The 16,868-nt window shown below is 37.1% G+C and overlaps 1 protein-coding gene across 1 annotated transcript in view; it reads right to left on the bottom strand.

Moving 5' to 3' along the window:
* The window catches only part of LOC123577944 (sperm flagellar protein 2-like), a 185,364-nt gene that overhangs the window by 106,555 nt on the left and 61,941 nt on the right, over window positions 1-16,868 (bottom strand). Inside the window, exons 11-16 of the mRNA XM_045440407.1 lie at window positions 11,058-11,277; window positions 9,387-9,541; window positions 7,636-7,711; window positions 6,204-6,265; window positions 4,117-4,220; window positions 2,303-2,559 (exon numbers count right to left, since the gene is read on the bottom strand). Coding sequence (XP_045296363.1) covers window positions 2,303-2,559; window positions 4,117-4,220; window positions 6,204-6,265; window positions 7,636-7,711; window positions 9,387-9,541; window positions 11,058-11,277 — 874 coding nt within the window. The remainder of the gene's footprint in view (window positions 1-2,302; window positions 2,560-4,116; window positions 4,221-6,203; window positions 6,266-7,635; window positions 7,712-9,386; window positions 9,542-11,057; window positions 11,278-16,868) is intronic.

Consider the following 16,868-nt stretch of genomic DNA (forward strand, 5'->3'; position numbering starts at 1 on the left):
GATAAAAGAAGACCTCAAAATTACACTAACTCAAAATAAGGATGAATGTGACCTTGGACAAGTCAAGTGCTCATGCTTTAAATTCCCATCTATAAATGAAAGCATGGAAATAGATGATCCCTTAGGTCTCTCCCACCTCTGAATGTCATTGTATTAGTAATAAAGCAGTAATAAAAGAAAGATAAATATTATCATTTGTTAAAGGATTTTTTTTATAAAGGTAAAATCAAGACTCTCAAACAAAGGTAAAATGTCATTATTTAACTCTTCAATTAATGAGAGAACCAGTAGGATGTTACATCAGTTCAAATAAGAATTGGATAATAGGCTATCTACAATCAGGAATGCTAAAATACATATTAATAGATGAAAAACTAATAGATGAAACTAACAGATGAAAACTAATTAGAAAACTAATAGATGAAAATCTAATACTTGTAATCTCTTCAAAAGTTTAGAAATTAATTATATATTGATTAAAATTCATTTGCATGTCTATGGACAAGAATCGTTTGAATTGCTGTCAGTTTCCTATAATTTACAGAGTCATAGAAGATCTGAATCAAAGCCAATGAAAGGCACAGACTCCCATAGATGCAGATAGTCCAAAGGGGTCTAAAAGACTATACTTAGCTTTCTACTGAAAGAATACCCAATAATCTCTTGTCCATTTCAAAGTCTTTCATAATTCATACTGATGTATTTGTTACATGTTTATTAACATGTGCCAGATACTATCCTAAGTGTTTTACATGTATCTTATTTAATGTCTGTGATATTGTGATATAATAAGAGAAACATGTTTGGTCTTTTTCTCTGGCTCTTGACAAAGAGCTTGGAAAACGCTTGTAATTTCCTGAGAGATAGGTATAAGGAGCATTTTTTCTTATTCATAATAAGCCCCTTGCAACATTACCTGAGTTAATGTTAACGAGATGACTCTTAGAAGATGGGGCCTGGTTGCCAGAGGAACAAACCATGTGATTAGAAGGCTGGAACTTTCAGCCTTGACCCCAGACTTCTAGGAAGGGGAGTGGGGTTGCGAGATGAATCAATCACCAATGGCCAATGATTTAACCCATCATGTTTATTAGAACTGCCATAAAAACTCTAAACTAAGGGGTTCAGAGAGCTTCTGGAATGATGAACACATCCACATGCCAGGAGGGTAGTGTAACCCAAACACCATGGAAACCAAAGCTTCTGAGCCTGAGACTCTTCCAGACCTAGCACATCTGGCTGTTCATTTGTATCCTTTATGATGTCCTTTTTAATAAACCAGTAATAGTAAGTGTTCTGTGAGTTTTATGGGTCATTATAGCAAATTCAACCCTGAGGAAGGGTTATGGAAACTCCTGATTTGTAGCCACATCATACAGAAGTGTGGGTAACCAGGGGATCTACTACTTGAAATTGGAATCTGAAGTTGGGGGCAGTCTTATGGGGCTGAGCCCTTAACCTGTGGAGTCTTCCCTAATTTACCAGTAGTTAGTGCCAGAACTGAATTAAACTGTAGAAAAATTTGGTGTCTCCCAAGAACTGGAGAATGGGGTAGTGTAGGAATTCCACAATTTGGTGTCAGTAGTGTCAGTTTTCCTTTCACATCTGTAAAACTACAATGAGGCATTTTATTATGTAGATTGTGAAACTCAGGTTTAGAATAATGAAGTAACTTTCCCTTGGTCAAATAAATACCTCATGAGTTGACAAGAGAAGGTTCAAGAAGATGTGTTTTCCCCGTATTTCATTTGTGGAATAAAGTAATATTTTCATTCTAATGACAAAAAGTACTTAAACAAACCATGACTACTGGAAAGACTATTCAACCCCCCCATGTGAGGACTTCAGCCAACTGATACTGCTTCTCTGACTTCACACACAATCTCAGGGAAGGAAGTTATCAGATCCTTGCTTTGCAGAACAGATGTGATTTATGACATTCATTAGATGTGACCCACCAAGATGTACTAAACAGCCACAAGAAGCTTCTCCATGCATGCAAGTCTCAAAAAGGGCACCTCTGTGCTAGGGAAGCTGCCAAATTGAGGGAAGTGTTCAGTGAGATGCTTGCAGTTGGCATAGAATTCTCTGCTAGTTCTCTACAGTGCTGAACAGCAACAGTTTAAAGCAGGAGGCAAATGTGCTCTGCTAGATAATTCTTTGGAAAATCTGAAATGGATTTCTTATTACCACTCCTAATTGTAAATGGGAATACTCACCCATTAGTCAAAGAAGAAATGAATAAAGAGCTTTGAGTTACAAAAAAGAATATCAAAACAAAGGGGAAAAGTATCCAGCTTACCCATCGTGTCATTCATGCGATCCAGTGAGGAATTATCTGAAATATCTAATAACATGACAAAATCAAATGCAGAAGGAGGAAGAGGAACTTCTTTGGAGGCTTCAGTATCAACAGCCAATGTGGATATTTGTGCTTTCTTTTCCTCCATTTCTAGGACCTCTCTGTTGCAGCCCGTGAGAGCTTCCTCCAGAAGCTTTGCTTGGTTTAATGTCATTGGAAAACCATCCAAGACCCATCCTTGATCCACAGGTATCTTACTAAATTGAAAATGGACAAACCATTAACATTTTGATAGATACATGTTAAATGATAGATACTCTGGAAGTAGAAATACAATGAGGCTTGTCTTTACCTTTCCTTCAACTCCACAGTAACCTCCTTTAGCACAAATTTTATTACTTTACAGCTAAGATGAGGCTTATTAATGCACCACAATCACTCCTTTGCTTATAATCTTTCTGTAGGTCCCTGCTGCCCTCCAAAGATATTTCAGAGGCCGTAACGTGGTATTTAAAACTTACTGGCCACTTGGGGCGCCTGGGTGGCGCAGTCGGTTAAGCGTCCGACTTCAGCCAGGTCACGATCTCGCGGTCCGTGAGTTCGAGCCCCACGTCGGGCTCTGGGCTGATGGCTCAGAGCCTGGAGCCTGTTTCCGATTCTGTGTCTCCCTCTCTCTCTGCCCCTCCCCTGTTCATGCTCTGTCTCTCTCTGTCCCAAAAATAAATAAACGTTGAAAAAAAAAAATTTTAAAACTTACTGGCCACAACTTGCCTCCCTATAACTCTTTGTCTCTCGCAGTCTTGAATCATGTACTTCAAACAAACTGATCTCCTCACTTAGGTAAATAAGCATTGCATTTTCTAGCTTGTGGTCATAGGTTTGAACCTGTTTCTCTTCTACACATCGTGGGATAACACACTTTACAGGGCATTATGAGGATAAACTGAAATGATCCATTTTAAGAACCCAGCATTGAGCTTACCACACTGTGGATACTCACAATGTCAACCTGGAGAGTTCTTCCTACTCTGCCTGACCCAGCATGGAGCTGTAACTGCCTAACCTGAACTCCTCTGCTCTCATTCACTTCGCTATACAATGAATAATTATTGTATTTCATAACTGAGAAAAATTCAAGTGAGGCTTCTTTATCTCAATTAGATTATAAGTTGTTGTAGTGTAAGGAGCATTTCTTGGGTTTTTGCTTTCAGTGCCACATCCTCCATAGAGAATCGAGCTCCAAGAATTATTATTTTGGATCTTTATATTGAAAAACCATATGAAAGGGGAACAAACTTAAACTCTGTTCTTCTAAACCCCTAATTATGTAAAACTGAGATTTTGGTTTTTGGATTAAAATTTATGATTTAATTTCTTTCTCTGTTAGAACTCCTTTCTTGTCTGTGCAACCTCCTTTTCTCATTGCCTTCCCATCCAGCACTGATGAGCCTTTGGGTCCCTGGGTCCACTTCCTTCTCCTGAAACATAAAACAAGGAAGGGTACTGACTTGTGACCACACAATCAGGGTCTCTCCCCTCTATAATCTGTCCGTTGGCTTTTCCAAGTATCTAATGACTCCTTGAATTCCTGAGGGAATAGAACCTGACCTTCACCTGGGTGAGTGAAGACTGGTAAAGTGGGAGAAGTGAAATATAAGCATGTAAATCATAAAACATGTCTTTATCTTGCTGTATGTTTTCTCATGTAGATGGGTAGTACTGATTACATATTAAAAATAAAAAATACTGCTATATTATTCTTTATATACTTCTATATGATAAAGAATATATTAGTAGATTAAAAAAATACGTACTTAATAGCATTTACCATGATGCTAACTAGCAACATGTCAGAAATGCTCTTTCCTTTCTTCAGCAACTTTTCTGATTTTGCACCAAGCTGAGCACGCACAGTGAGCTGTGAAAATAAACAATGAGTGGTAGAGTACAACTAATTTAAAAGTCAGAATCCAAATGTCTGGGGGAAAAATTAAATGGTCATGCTCTCTGGTGAAGACACTGATCATCTGGCGCAATTCTGGAGTCAGCCAAGCATCCAGGGGAAGTGTGTATGGATATTGAGGCTCCTCTGTGTGGCTCCCTCCTTGCCAAGATCTTCCTCTGAATTCTCAGTGGCTCTGGCATTGCCAACCTTCGTTTTCTAATACCTTAAACTGAAACTATTAAAGATTTCTGCTTGAGTTCCAGCCACTCTCGTGCTACACAGACATGGTGTGCCTCTGGGATAACCTGTACAAGTATGGCTCTTGACCAGGGAAGTTCCCTTGATTCAGTGGTCCAATGCCACACAGTTCATGCCTGTTTTAGGCTGCCTGCCTGTCTTCCACGTTGACTTTTTCCTGTTGGCTTTTGGCCATCAAATAATTAGCTTTTCTATTTTGTCCCGCATTGGTAACATTATCTGTAGAAGGGCTAGTCCAATAAAGCTGCTTTACGAACAGGAAAATTCCCTAGTGCTGATTCTTAACTCAACCACCAGGAAGTATTTTACAAGTCAAATGATATTAGATGTCTACGCAACACCCTGTGAAGTTTCCTTGTTTACTTCAAATGTCCTCATTGTGCCTGTAAGGCTGACCTGACTTTTCTCCCTTCCAGCTCATCTCTCTAACCCTACTTTGCTGGCCAGGCACCTTCCTGCCTCATGGCTGCCATCCAGCTATTCTTACTGCCTGAAATGCTTCCCCAGATGCACTTGGAATTTTCTCTCAATCTTCTTTCAATCTGGTTAGATCTCACTTTCTCAAAGAAGGCTTATCCCATTTAATACAGCAACCTTCCCTCTTTCCCCACCTCCATGGCCTTGACCCCTTTGCTTCTGACCCCTTACTTCACTCTACATTTTCTTCCCTTCTGACTCATTACCATCTAATGGGTCATATAATTCATTTACTCGGTGTTTATGGTTTGTTATCTGTCTGCATTAGAATGTAAACTCTTTAAGGTCCAAGAACCTTGCCTTTTCTGTTCACTGACACATCCCAAATAATTACAACAATGAACACACACACAAAAAGTATGCCCTTTGCGTTGAATTGAATATGGAATTTGGAGGATTTGTAACTCAATAAAAGTAAATATAAAAAATACACTTAGCCTTTCTGTTAATTTATATTGCAAATACACAGAGTAAAAATGATACATTCCCCTTCATCACTTTCTCCAGGCCCATTTCCCTCTTCACTGGCTGTCATACTTACAGATTGGTGTATATCCTTCCAAAACTTTTTCTATCTTTAAGGAATTTTCAAATTAAAATATTTGAAAACTAAAATTGTTTCCCAAGGTGAATCACATAATAAAAGTAACTAAATATAATAAAAATAAAGGAAATAAAATTTCTTGATTAATCAGGACATTGTATTTGGTGACAAAAAGATATCTCCACATACAGAAAAGCAATACTATACAAGAAAATGCTAGTTTCCATTAGAAGTCACAGTGAGTGAATTGTTGTGAGTATTTCAGGGATTAATAAAACATTCTGAAGAGTCACCAATAGGTCTAAGGAGAAATTCTGGGGAAAAAAAGTATTTAAAGATAAAGAGAGTAGGAAAGGAAAGAGAAGTAATAAATTCAGTGGTAAAGAAAAACACATAAATATAAGTTTGACATATGATTAAAATTAAAAAAAAATCACATACTTATTTTCTTACCTGGCAAAACTGAATAGCAATTTCCACTGCTTTAGGGATAAGGAATATTAAGAATATAAAGAATATTAAGTAACTCAGATTTAGTTACTATTTTACCATATTAATTACTTTAAACCAAAAAAGGAGCACATTGCTATTTCATTCCATTTGAAGACATACCAAAAAACTATGAATCATGACATACTTCAATCTACTAGTAGCCAAAATTAGATTACAATACTTACTTCAGAGAAACTATCACTTGATTTGACTTCTTCAGCTTTTGGAGTTTTATTTGTTTCAGTACCTAGCAATAGGAAAAGTGTTAAGAATAAAGTCCAGTATTTACCACTAAGAACCATGTTAGTATGTGATCATCCATGGTTTTGGACAGATGGGTTATTGGATCCAGCCATGCCTGAGATGCTCGGAGGAAAGAAGTAATAGAATCACCACAGAATGGCTTCATCTTTGTTCCACAACATTAAAATCCTGGCCGTTGTGTGGCTTGGTGTTTTCCACTTCCTTCCTTCCCTTATGGCTCACTCATAATAATATCATTAGGAATACTTTAATACAGTTTGTGTTTTCTTTTCAGAAAAATAGCCAAGTTTCTGAAGAAAATTTGCTAAAATGATAATTCATTAATTTTCATTTTCCTGAATTATCAAGTTATAGGTAATAAATATGTCTCAAAGTAGAAAGGTCTGGAAGTCAGACTTTGGAGTTTTTTACTTGAATTCTATGGGAAAAAACAAGTTTTCAGAGTCTGTTTATAATTAACTGGACTTTTGTAATAAAATATGTCATACAATACTTATAATAGATTAAAAATCAACCAAAATTATCTTGTAAGAAACACATAACTGAAATAAGGGACAGATTACACCCTTTGAAAGGATGGAAAATACAACTGCTCTTGGAGAGCTTCATGCTCACCACATGGTCCAGTGGTGACGGCAATAATGACGTGCGCACAGGATGATCTGAACTGTGTGCTAGAACATGAGGAAACTATTAAATATGGCAAGCCTTCACTAGCACAGCTAGAAAAGATATTTAAGACTTAAAATTGTTTTCTTTCAATGTTTCTAAAAAGCATCTGAAAGACTAGAACCCAGATCCCAAATGAGGTAACTTTTCATTAGGTTTGGAAGCCAGGTTCTATTTATTTGCCTTGCCCAAGGCTGGAAATCAACTTAACTTTAGGTAGGGAACCACTCTTCAGCAGGGATGCAAGAGACCAGACCCTGTAGCCTCCCTCAACCAGTGAAGAACACAGCAGTGTGCAGGGAGCCCCAACCCTACCACTCACCCAGATCTGCTTGGGCGAAAAGAAACAATAAAATACTGTCTCCCTGCAAAGCCAGGGAGAGGGAGGATTTATCCTGGATGTTATCACAAGCACAACAAAACTGAGCAACTATCTGAAGGAGCAAAAATAGATTCCTTTGTAATACTTATCTCTTATCCCTATTTATAGACAAGGGTTGGGGACTTCTGTGTTTACCTTGCTGTCTCTGTTAAATGACCAGGTAGACAACTATGCAAAACTCTCCTTGTCTCCCTTTTCTTTCCCTGAAAGCAAGTTTGTGCTCACATACATGTGCACTTACTATTTATCTGTCTGTTTCTCTAATGTAAAAAATGGATGATTTGTTTGGATATCTCACTTACTAAGTACAGTTTTATCTTCTGTTTCTGGCAATGCTTCATTTGAAGCTGGATAAGCTGAAGATACATCCTGTAGATCCTTTGGGGAGAAAACATACATACACACACGGAAATCTTAACATTATCATATTTTAATAACATTTAAAATTTTATTTCTATAAGTAAGGTTCATACTATTTTATCTATGACCTTAATGATATTAAGAATAACTGAATAATTTCTAAAAACACGTAAAATTGATGATTATTCTTATAGAAACACACAGTAGCCTGTGGTGTACTCTGTCTTTCCAATGATCTTCAATTACTATGTAAAAAACAGCAACTGCTATTTTGAAAGTACAGTGAGGGGTGCCTGGGTGGCTCAGTCGGTTAAGCATCTGACAACGGCTCAGGTCGTGATCTCACAGTTCATGAGTTTGAGCCCCGCGTCAGGCTCTGTGCTAACAGCTCGGAGCCTGAAGCCTGCTTCAGATTCTGTCTCCCTCTCTCTCTGCCCCCTCCTGCTCACTCTCTGTCTCTAACTCTCTTAAATATAAACAAACATTAAAAATTAAAAAAAAAAATACAGTGAAACCTGAGAAAGAGGTAGAGTTTATGAAACACTATTTTAGAAAGAACAATCCTAGAGGTGTCAGTCATAGCCATAAGGGAATAAAGAAAAAACATGTACATTATCTATCATCAGAATAAGAGGCAGCCCACACTTCTCCCAGTTATTTTCATAACTTCTGGTTAAGTGGTATTTATTTTGCAACTGATGCAAATGATCTGGGTTAGATTCTTTGCAAGTTTATTCAATTGCAGAGACAACATAAGGTAGGGGAAAGAGTACTGGATTTAGAATCTTGGTTTCCACTCAAAGCCTAGCCATCAATAAGCCTTCTGACCCCGAGCAAGCCAATTCATCCTTGGGACCTCTATTGTCTCTCCTTTAAAATGAGGGTGCTGGACCACATTATGATTCTCAAGGTGGGGCCACATTCTCCTGTTTCCTGCCTTAGAATCTTCATGCAATAATGTAGCAAGATGCAATATTTATGGGAATGTGATGCAGGTAAACCACAAGAAGACCTGCCCCTCCTTCACTAACCCCTCTGGTTGAGATCTACTCACAGACCAAATTCAGCTGGCCAACTGTTTTGTATATAGTCCCTGGGCATCCCTCCGTGGAACAGCATTGTGAGCCAGGGGACTAAGTCTGGTATCCCCCTTCACCCCTTCTCTGCTATCCCCCCCCCCCCCCCCCCGCCACCACCTGCCTTGGCCATGACCCAAAGCTGGCACGGGTCTTTATGCGATGAAGACTTCACCATTGGCCACTGTCAGGGTCTCAGTGGTGGAATATGACTCTGAGAGCTGGTAACTTGGTGAATTCTGCCCACAACACTCATACCCCACCCACTTCCAACCTCTTGCAAGTCAGCCCCTTTGCCCCCTTACCAGTCTTACCAACCTGTGGCTCCTTCTCAGAAGATTGTCTCCTGCTGATGGTAACTGGGTGCAAAGTGGACTAACCACCCTGGAGGACCCATCCAGGCAACCGGAGTATGTTGGGGGAGTGGGAGGGAGGAATCTTCTCTTTTGCTATATAAACACCCACGCAATACCGTTGATTTTGCCTCTTGGCCCACAAAACCTAAAATACTTTCTCTCTGGACCTTTATAGAAAACATTGTTAACCTCTGGTCTAGAAGATCTCTTAGATTCCATTAGAATATAAGTAGCAGAAAAGAAAACTAAAATCACACTTGCCTGGCTTTCTTTACTCGTCTCTTGCTGAACTGGTAGAGCCTTTTCTTCATCTTTTTTCTCAATTGGTAGGGCCTCACTGACTTGTTCATTGTCATGAAATGCTTTGATGGCTTCTTGGACAAGAGTGTCAATAGAAAGTACCTGAATAGAAAAGTCTAAAGTACAGCAGAAAATTTTATTAATTACTTCATTTAGGAAATTGACATAATTATCCTTCCGTGCTGGCTTCACCCCATAATACTGTCTTTTGGGCTCCCTAGAATTGTCTTTTGGATCAAGCTGCTTATTTTTTTATTGTGGTAAAATTCACCTAACATAAATTTAACCATTTTAACTATGGTAAAAGATACACCTCAGAAGTGTTTAGGTCATTTACATGTCTAACGATCACCACTATCTCATTCCAAAAAATTTTCATCACCCAAAGAGGAAACCTGGTACCCACTAAGCAGTCAGTCACTCTGTATCTCTCTTATTCCTGTGCCCGCAACCAGTAAATTGCCTTCTGTCTTTATGGGTTTGCCTATTCTGGATATTTCATATCAATGGATCATACAGTATGTGGCCTTTTGTGTCTCATTTCTTTCATTCAGCATCATGTTTTCAAGGTTCATTCATGTTGTAGCATGTATTAGTAGTACTCACTCCTTTTTTATGGCTGAGAAATAATATTTCATTGTGTAGATATACTATTTTTGTTATCTATTCATCAGGTGACATTTGGATTTTTTTCGCACCTTTTGACTATTTTTAATAGTGCTGCTATGAATATTCCTGCATAAGATTTATTTTGAGCACCTGTTTTCGATCCTTTGGGGTATACATTCCTTAGTGGAATTGTTGGGATCATATGGTAATTCTTTGTTTAATTTATTGAGGAACCACCAAACTGCTTTCCATAATGGCTACACCATTTTATATTCCCACCAGCAATGTATGAGGGTTCCAAGCAACACTTCCTCACTAACACTTGTTATTTTCCTTTTTTTTTTATTGTACCCATCTTAGTGGTGTGAAGTAATATCTCATTGTGCTTTTGTCAAGCTTCTTTTTAAGGAGGTACTTTTAACATTTCAATAATGAGATACCTTACCTTTCTCTGCATTAGATTAGTTTAACATGGACTAGTCTGTAAATTTTGAGTTTTGTAGTAAAAACAGCAAAAAATTAGTGTAATTGAATAAAAGTGAACTAAACCAATGGAAACCTATGCTTTTAGCTGAACGGAGTTCAACAGAAAAAGCCAAATCCTCATTAAAAAGACAGAACTCAACAGATGTAAAGAATTAAAACATTTATAATTTTAAGCAGATTTCTTTTGTATTTGTTACAAATTATTAATTTCCTCCTTCATTGGTAGGTAAATAAAATCTATGAGGAAAAGTTTACAATTGGTATTTCTCTAGACTATGTACTATCAGTATATAACATATCCAAATATCCAGGTTTGCTTGGGACAGTCCCAGTTTATGACTCTAAAATCTTAAAAGTGTCTGCCTTGGACAATTAATTATACGATCAGTCTATTATAAAATTTTTGATGATGACAGAGTTTCTCACTATATCAGCAGATTCTTATGTATGTTGCCTACAGACATAGTCATTTGAAGCTACAGTCAATGTAGACAGAATCCAATAAGCAGGGGGAGAAAAAGAAAAAGGAAATTCTACCTTTTTGTAGAGCCTTCAGAGCAGTAGTTTTTCCACTAAATGTTTTCCCCAATAAGCACCCTTTAATAGCAAATGAAGGTAATTCTGGTATTGTTGCTTTGACTTGAGGAGGATGAGATTTTTCAATTAATCTGTGAATCACATGACCCAATATGTTGTTGTTGGAGGGTGGTAAATTCTCAACCATTTCTTCTGGTAAGGCCCACTCTCCAACCATGTTCTACAAAATAACAATGAAACGAACAAAAGAGAATATTATTAAAAGTGGAATTCAGCCATACAAAAAAGTTGTATCAAAAATAAGCCCAAATTATAGCAAACAAAAGTATGTAATACTTTAAATAATTATTTTACATAAATGAGTAGTAACATAATACATTCATATAGGAGAGCATAAAAGAACTTCCTACGTTAAAGTAAAAAAGAAAAAACTCAAACATCCTTAACAGTTTATGAAAGTAGGCATATTGGGTTAATTGAGACAAACTGTAACCCAGGTTGAGCATAAAAGACGCTTAAATCGATGCTGCCATCAGTAAACAAAAAAAGAATAATAGTTTATCTGCTATCTTATGCAAATACTAAGCTTACTTTAAAATATTTTAAAGAAAGATAAAAGAGAACATTCATGCCCAGTATGAATCTACTACGTTTGACTCCTGGTTTCTTCAGGTTTCCTGCTGAAATGAAAACAAACTACAGACCACATTCTCTACCTCTATGTGATAAAACTAGAAATCAGTTTTTGGAAGATTTGATAAATAGAAGGACTTAAAAATTAAAAGCATTCTTTAAAATAATTCTTGGGGGGCGCCTGGATGGCTCAGTTGGTTAAGCGTCCGACTTCGGCTCAGGTCATGATCTCGCGGTCTGTGAGTTCCAGCCCCGCATCCGGCTCTGTGCTGACGGCTCAGAGCCTGGAGCCTGTTTCAGATTCTGTGTCTCCCTCTCTCTCTGCCCCTCCCCTATTCACGCTCTGTCTCTCTCTGTCTCAAAAATAAATAAACGTTAAGAAAAATAAAAATAAAAAAATAAAATAATTCTTGGCTTAAAGGGGAAATTAAAAGGATAGATGTCAAAAAGAACATTAAAACAATAGATTTATTAAAAATATGTGATGGGATCAAATTGTACTCAGAGGAAAATTCGGTCCCATAAAACGCCTGATCTAAAATAAAAAAGAAGGGAAACAAAGTAAACACTAAAATAGGAAAAAGTAATTTCATATAAAAATGAGGAGGGAACTCATAAAAATGGAAATGGATACAGAGTAAAACCATCAAGATATTTTTATTAATATTTCCAGGACTTGTCCAGACTAATGGTGATAAAGAAATTGCTTCTAGTTCTGAACAAAGATGTAGAAGAGCAAGTATCAGTTTTGTGACATAACAGGAAAGAAACAAGAGATTTTAAACCCATTACTGTATTACATTCATAGGTTAAATTTTTTTTTTAAAAAGCATATGATCATTTAAGCAAGAAACTTCTGATAAAATTCATGTCTGATGAGGGAAAAAAAACACAAAATTAAAAGGAAATAGAACAAATCTTTTAACGTGTTACGAATTGAAGATGACTTCTCTAACACTTTCAGGGACTGATACATAACAGTGAACCAAAATGAGTGACACATTTTTCCAGTAAAGGCAGGAGTAAGAAAAAGATACTCATCATTAATAGTCACATGATTCTGGAAGTTCTAGCCAATGCAACTGAGATAAAGAAAGAGGTGGAAGTGCTTCTAGAAGTAAAGGAGGAATTCAAGGAGACTTGAATTCCTAGTGCAGAGGTGATAGCTGTGACCTGAACTATGAGTCCCCATGATGGTGGCAGTGGTGACAGTTTTCTCAACAGATCTTGCTTTGGTGGGTCTGATAATTTTCTTTGGAAGATTACCCTTGAACCTGGTTCTCGAGCCCACCTGCTGATTAACTGAACTACCTAACATATTTGGAATAACTGTTTTCCTGCTTCCTCAGCAAGAGTCAACTTTTTTCTTTTCTGCTTACAATTAAAAACTTTCACAAAATCATTGGAATGAACAAAGAAATAGGGAGCCTATATATAGGAAGCCTCAAACTTCACTGAGGGGTATAAGGAAAAATAACTTCATTAAAGGGTAAGTTTAAAAGGTTAAATCTATAGGGGCGCTTGGGTGGCTTAGTTGGTTAAGTGTCTGGCTTCTGCTCAGGTCATGATCTCGCAGTTCATGCGTTCGAGCCCCGCATCAGGCTGACAGCGCAGAGCCTGGGGCCTGCTTCAGATTCTGTGTCTCCCTCTCTCTCTCTCTCTCTGCCCCTCCCTTGCTTGTGCTCTGTCTCTCTCTCTCTCTCTCTCTCTCAAAAAAAAAAAAAAAATAAAACATTTAAAATAAAGCTTCATGGGGCGCCTGGGTGGCTCAGTCAGTTGAGCATCCAACTTCAGCTCAGGTCATGATCTCGTGGTCTGTAAGTTCGAGCCCCACGTGGGGCTCTGTGCTGACACCTCAGAGCCTGGAGTCTGCTTCAGATTCTATGTCTCCCTCTCTCTCTGCACCTCCCCCATTCATGCTCTGTCTCTCTGTCAAAAATAAACAATAAAAAATTTTTTTAAGTTTCAAATCTATAAACTAATTCTTAGCAATTAATCTGATTGAATATAATGACAACACAAGTGCTAGTGTCATATGACCAATGAGTCTAAAACTAAGGCAAAAGAAGAAATACAATGGATAAAAATATTTATTTAAAAAACTTAAGAAAGTAAAAGGGGTGTACCTTACCATATATTAAGTACTTGTTAATAATACAGTAATGAGGGCCCCTGGATGTCTCAGTCAGCTGAGCATCTGACTCTTGATTTCAGTTTAGGTCATGATCTCACAGTTTGTGAGATTGAGCCCCATATTAGGCTCTGCACTGACAGCGTGGAGCCTGCTTGGGTTTCTCTGTCTCCCTCTCTCTGCCCCTCCCCACTCATGTTTGCTCTCTCTCTCTCTCACACAAAATAAATAAATAAACATTAAAAAAGAATACACTAATAAAAAAATGAGCTTCAGAAAGAAATGAGTTTTTTCAGTGCACAAAAATATAAATTCTATAAATAGATCTAAGTATATGCAGGAATTCAGTACTTAATAAGATTTATATTTCATAGTAGCAGAGAAGTACATTATTTCATAACAGGTACTGAAATAACTGGCCACATATTTGAAAATAATAAAGTTTGATAGCCTTATATTTTTTCATGAAAATAGATTCTGAAACCAAGAAATCATGAAGGCACCAAAATCTGCATGAACATTTACATGTTCCATGATGGTCTTTCTAAGCATGAAAGCCAGAAAAGAAAAGGCTGATAAATTTGGTTATATAAAAATAAAATATTCTACACATCTGCACTCCATAAACATACTTACACAAAATTTAAAAACAATTTTTTTAATTAAAAAACATTTTTTTTGATGTTTTATTTATTTTTGAGAGAGGGAGAGACTGAGCATGAACAGGGGAGGGTCAGAGAGAGGGAGACACAGAATCTGAAGCAGGCTCCAGGCTCTGAGCTGTCAGCACAGAGCCCCACGTGGGGCTCGAACTCACGGACCGCAAGATCATGACCTGAGCCGAAGTCGGCCACTTACCGACTGAGCCACACAGGTGCCCCTAAAAAATTTTTAATGCTTATTTATTTTTAAGAGAGAGACAGAGTGTGAGTGGTGGGTGGGCAGAGAGAGAGAGAGAGAGGGAGACACAGAATCCAAAGCAGGCTCCAGGCTCCGAGCTATCAGCACAGAGCCCGAGGCGGGGCTTGAACCCACGAACCATGAGCTCATGACCTGAGCCCAAGTTGGACACTTAACCAACCGAGCCACCCAGGCGCCCCTACTTACACACAATTGAAAAGTAAAAACCAAAAGGAAAGTGATATATATACATACACACACACACACACACATATATATATATATATATATATATATATATATATATATATATTTCACAAAGGCTTAAGAGTCTAGTTTATAAAAAGCTGTATGTAATAAGATAAAAAATATCCCAACAGAAAAAAAAAGGCACAAAGAATATGAACAGTCAATACTCAAAATAGAATAAAATGGCTGATGAGTTTTTGAAGAAATGTTCAAGTTCAAAAAAATAAAGATATCCAAAATAAAACAATGATCGTATTTTGCCTAACATAAAAAGATTAGTCATACTTTTCATTCAGTGCTGGTGGGAGAGTAAATTAGTGCATTGCTTTATTGTATTTTCTAAAGCTGTCCAAAGTCGCTTTACTATCACCACAATAATAAAAATTATTAAGACATAAAAACAGGTAAGAATTAGGATTTAGTTTAAATACAAATCACTGAAGAATTAGGTAAGATAGTATTTTTCTGAAGTCACTTGAAGATCTTAAAAAGATCTGTAGTGCATATAAACAAATTTAGGAACATAAGTAGTTAACAATTTCATTATATAAATATTCCATCCACAATCTACCAGAAACAAAGAGTAGAAATATAAGACATAGAAATACATGATATATTTTATTATTTGGAATTAGTACATATAACCTATTTATCTAACTATTCAAACTTCAAAACCCTCTGATGTACTGTTTCAGTGGTGCAGAACATTACGAATTCAAGATGTATCAGCTTATCAGACTTTTTTAAAAAATGATGCAAGTTTTCTCCAAATCTTATTAAAGATGATCAGTTTTATTAGCACTTTTTAAAATATACCACTTGCAGGGGCACCTGGGTGATTCAGTTGTTTAAGGGTCCAACTTTTGATTTCTGCTCAGGTCATGATCTCACTGTTGTGGGATTAAGCCCCTCATCGGGCTCTGTGCTGAGTGTGAAACCTGCTTAGGATTCTCATTCTTTCTCCCCCTCTCCCTCTACCCTTCTCCCTCGCTCTCACACTCACTCTCTCTCTAAAATCAATCAATCAATTAATCACTTGCCCTCAACCAACTTTCGCCAATTAATCTTAACTTAGTCTTCTTAGTCCAAATAATTGGGCTAGAAAAAATGAGCAATATTCACTGGGGGGGAAAATGAGCTCCTTCAACAGCATGTGCTCTCATAAAAACCAGAGAGAGAAGAAAAACAAAAGACACTGGGGCTCCTGGGTGACTCGGTTGGTTAATCATCCAACTCTTGATTTCCGCTCAGGTCATGGTTGCACAGTTCATGGAATCGAGCTCCATGTCGGGCTCTGCACTGACAATGCAAAGCCTGCTTAGGATCCTATCTCTCTCTCTCTCTCTTTGCCTCGCTGTCTCTCTCTTTCTCAAAATAAATAAATACACTTAAAAAAATGAAACAGATTTTCATTAAAAAAAAGAAAAAAGAGTTCAATGTGTTTTTTCACAAAACAGAGCCAATTTTTCAACTTCGGCTAATCTGAATTTTCTTCTTCTTTTTTTTTTTTTTTGAGGAAGAAGGTATATGTGTTTCCTCTGACTACACGTCAGGATATTTATCTTTATATTTGTATACTTACACTAATATATATTTTGTATGACATGGCATAAATATTTATATATGCTAGGTCATATACAAATTTAAACATGCTTTTATATATGCTATCTCATATATTATTAAACACATGCCTTTGTTGTTGCATTTTTTAATCAGTATTCTTTTCATATCTATCCAATATCTGACAAAAAATGCTTGCTCAGAATATAAGCTGACAGATTTCATAAATGCTATACATGGCTTGCTTGGTTTGGGGACAGAATTTCTGTTATGACAACATTCTGAGATAAGGAAATGCTTTTTGAAACAAATAAACAAAAATCCCCCAAAGTATTCAC

The sequence above is a fragment of the Leopardus geoffroyi genome, chromosome A1 (genome assembly GCF_018350155.1).
Source record: "Leopardus geoffroyi isolate Oge1 chromosome A1, O.geoffroyi_Oge1_pat1.0, whole genome shotgun sequence".
NCBI lineage: Eukaryota > Metazoa > Chordata > Mammalia > Carnivora > Felidae > Leopardus > Leopardus geoffroyi.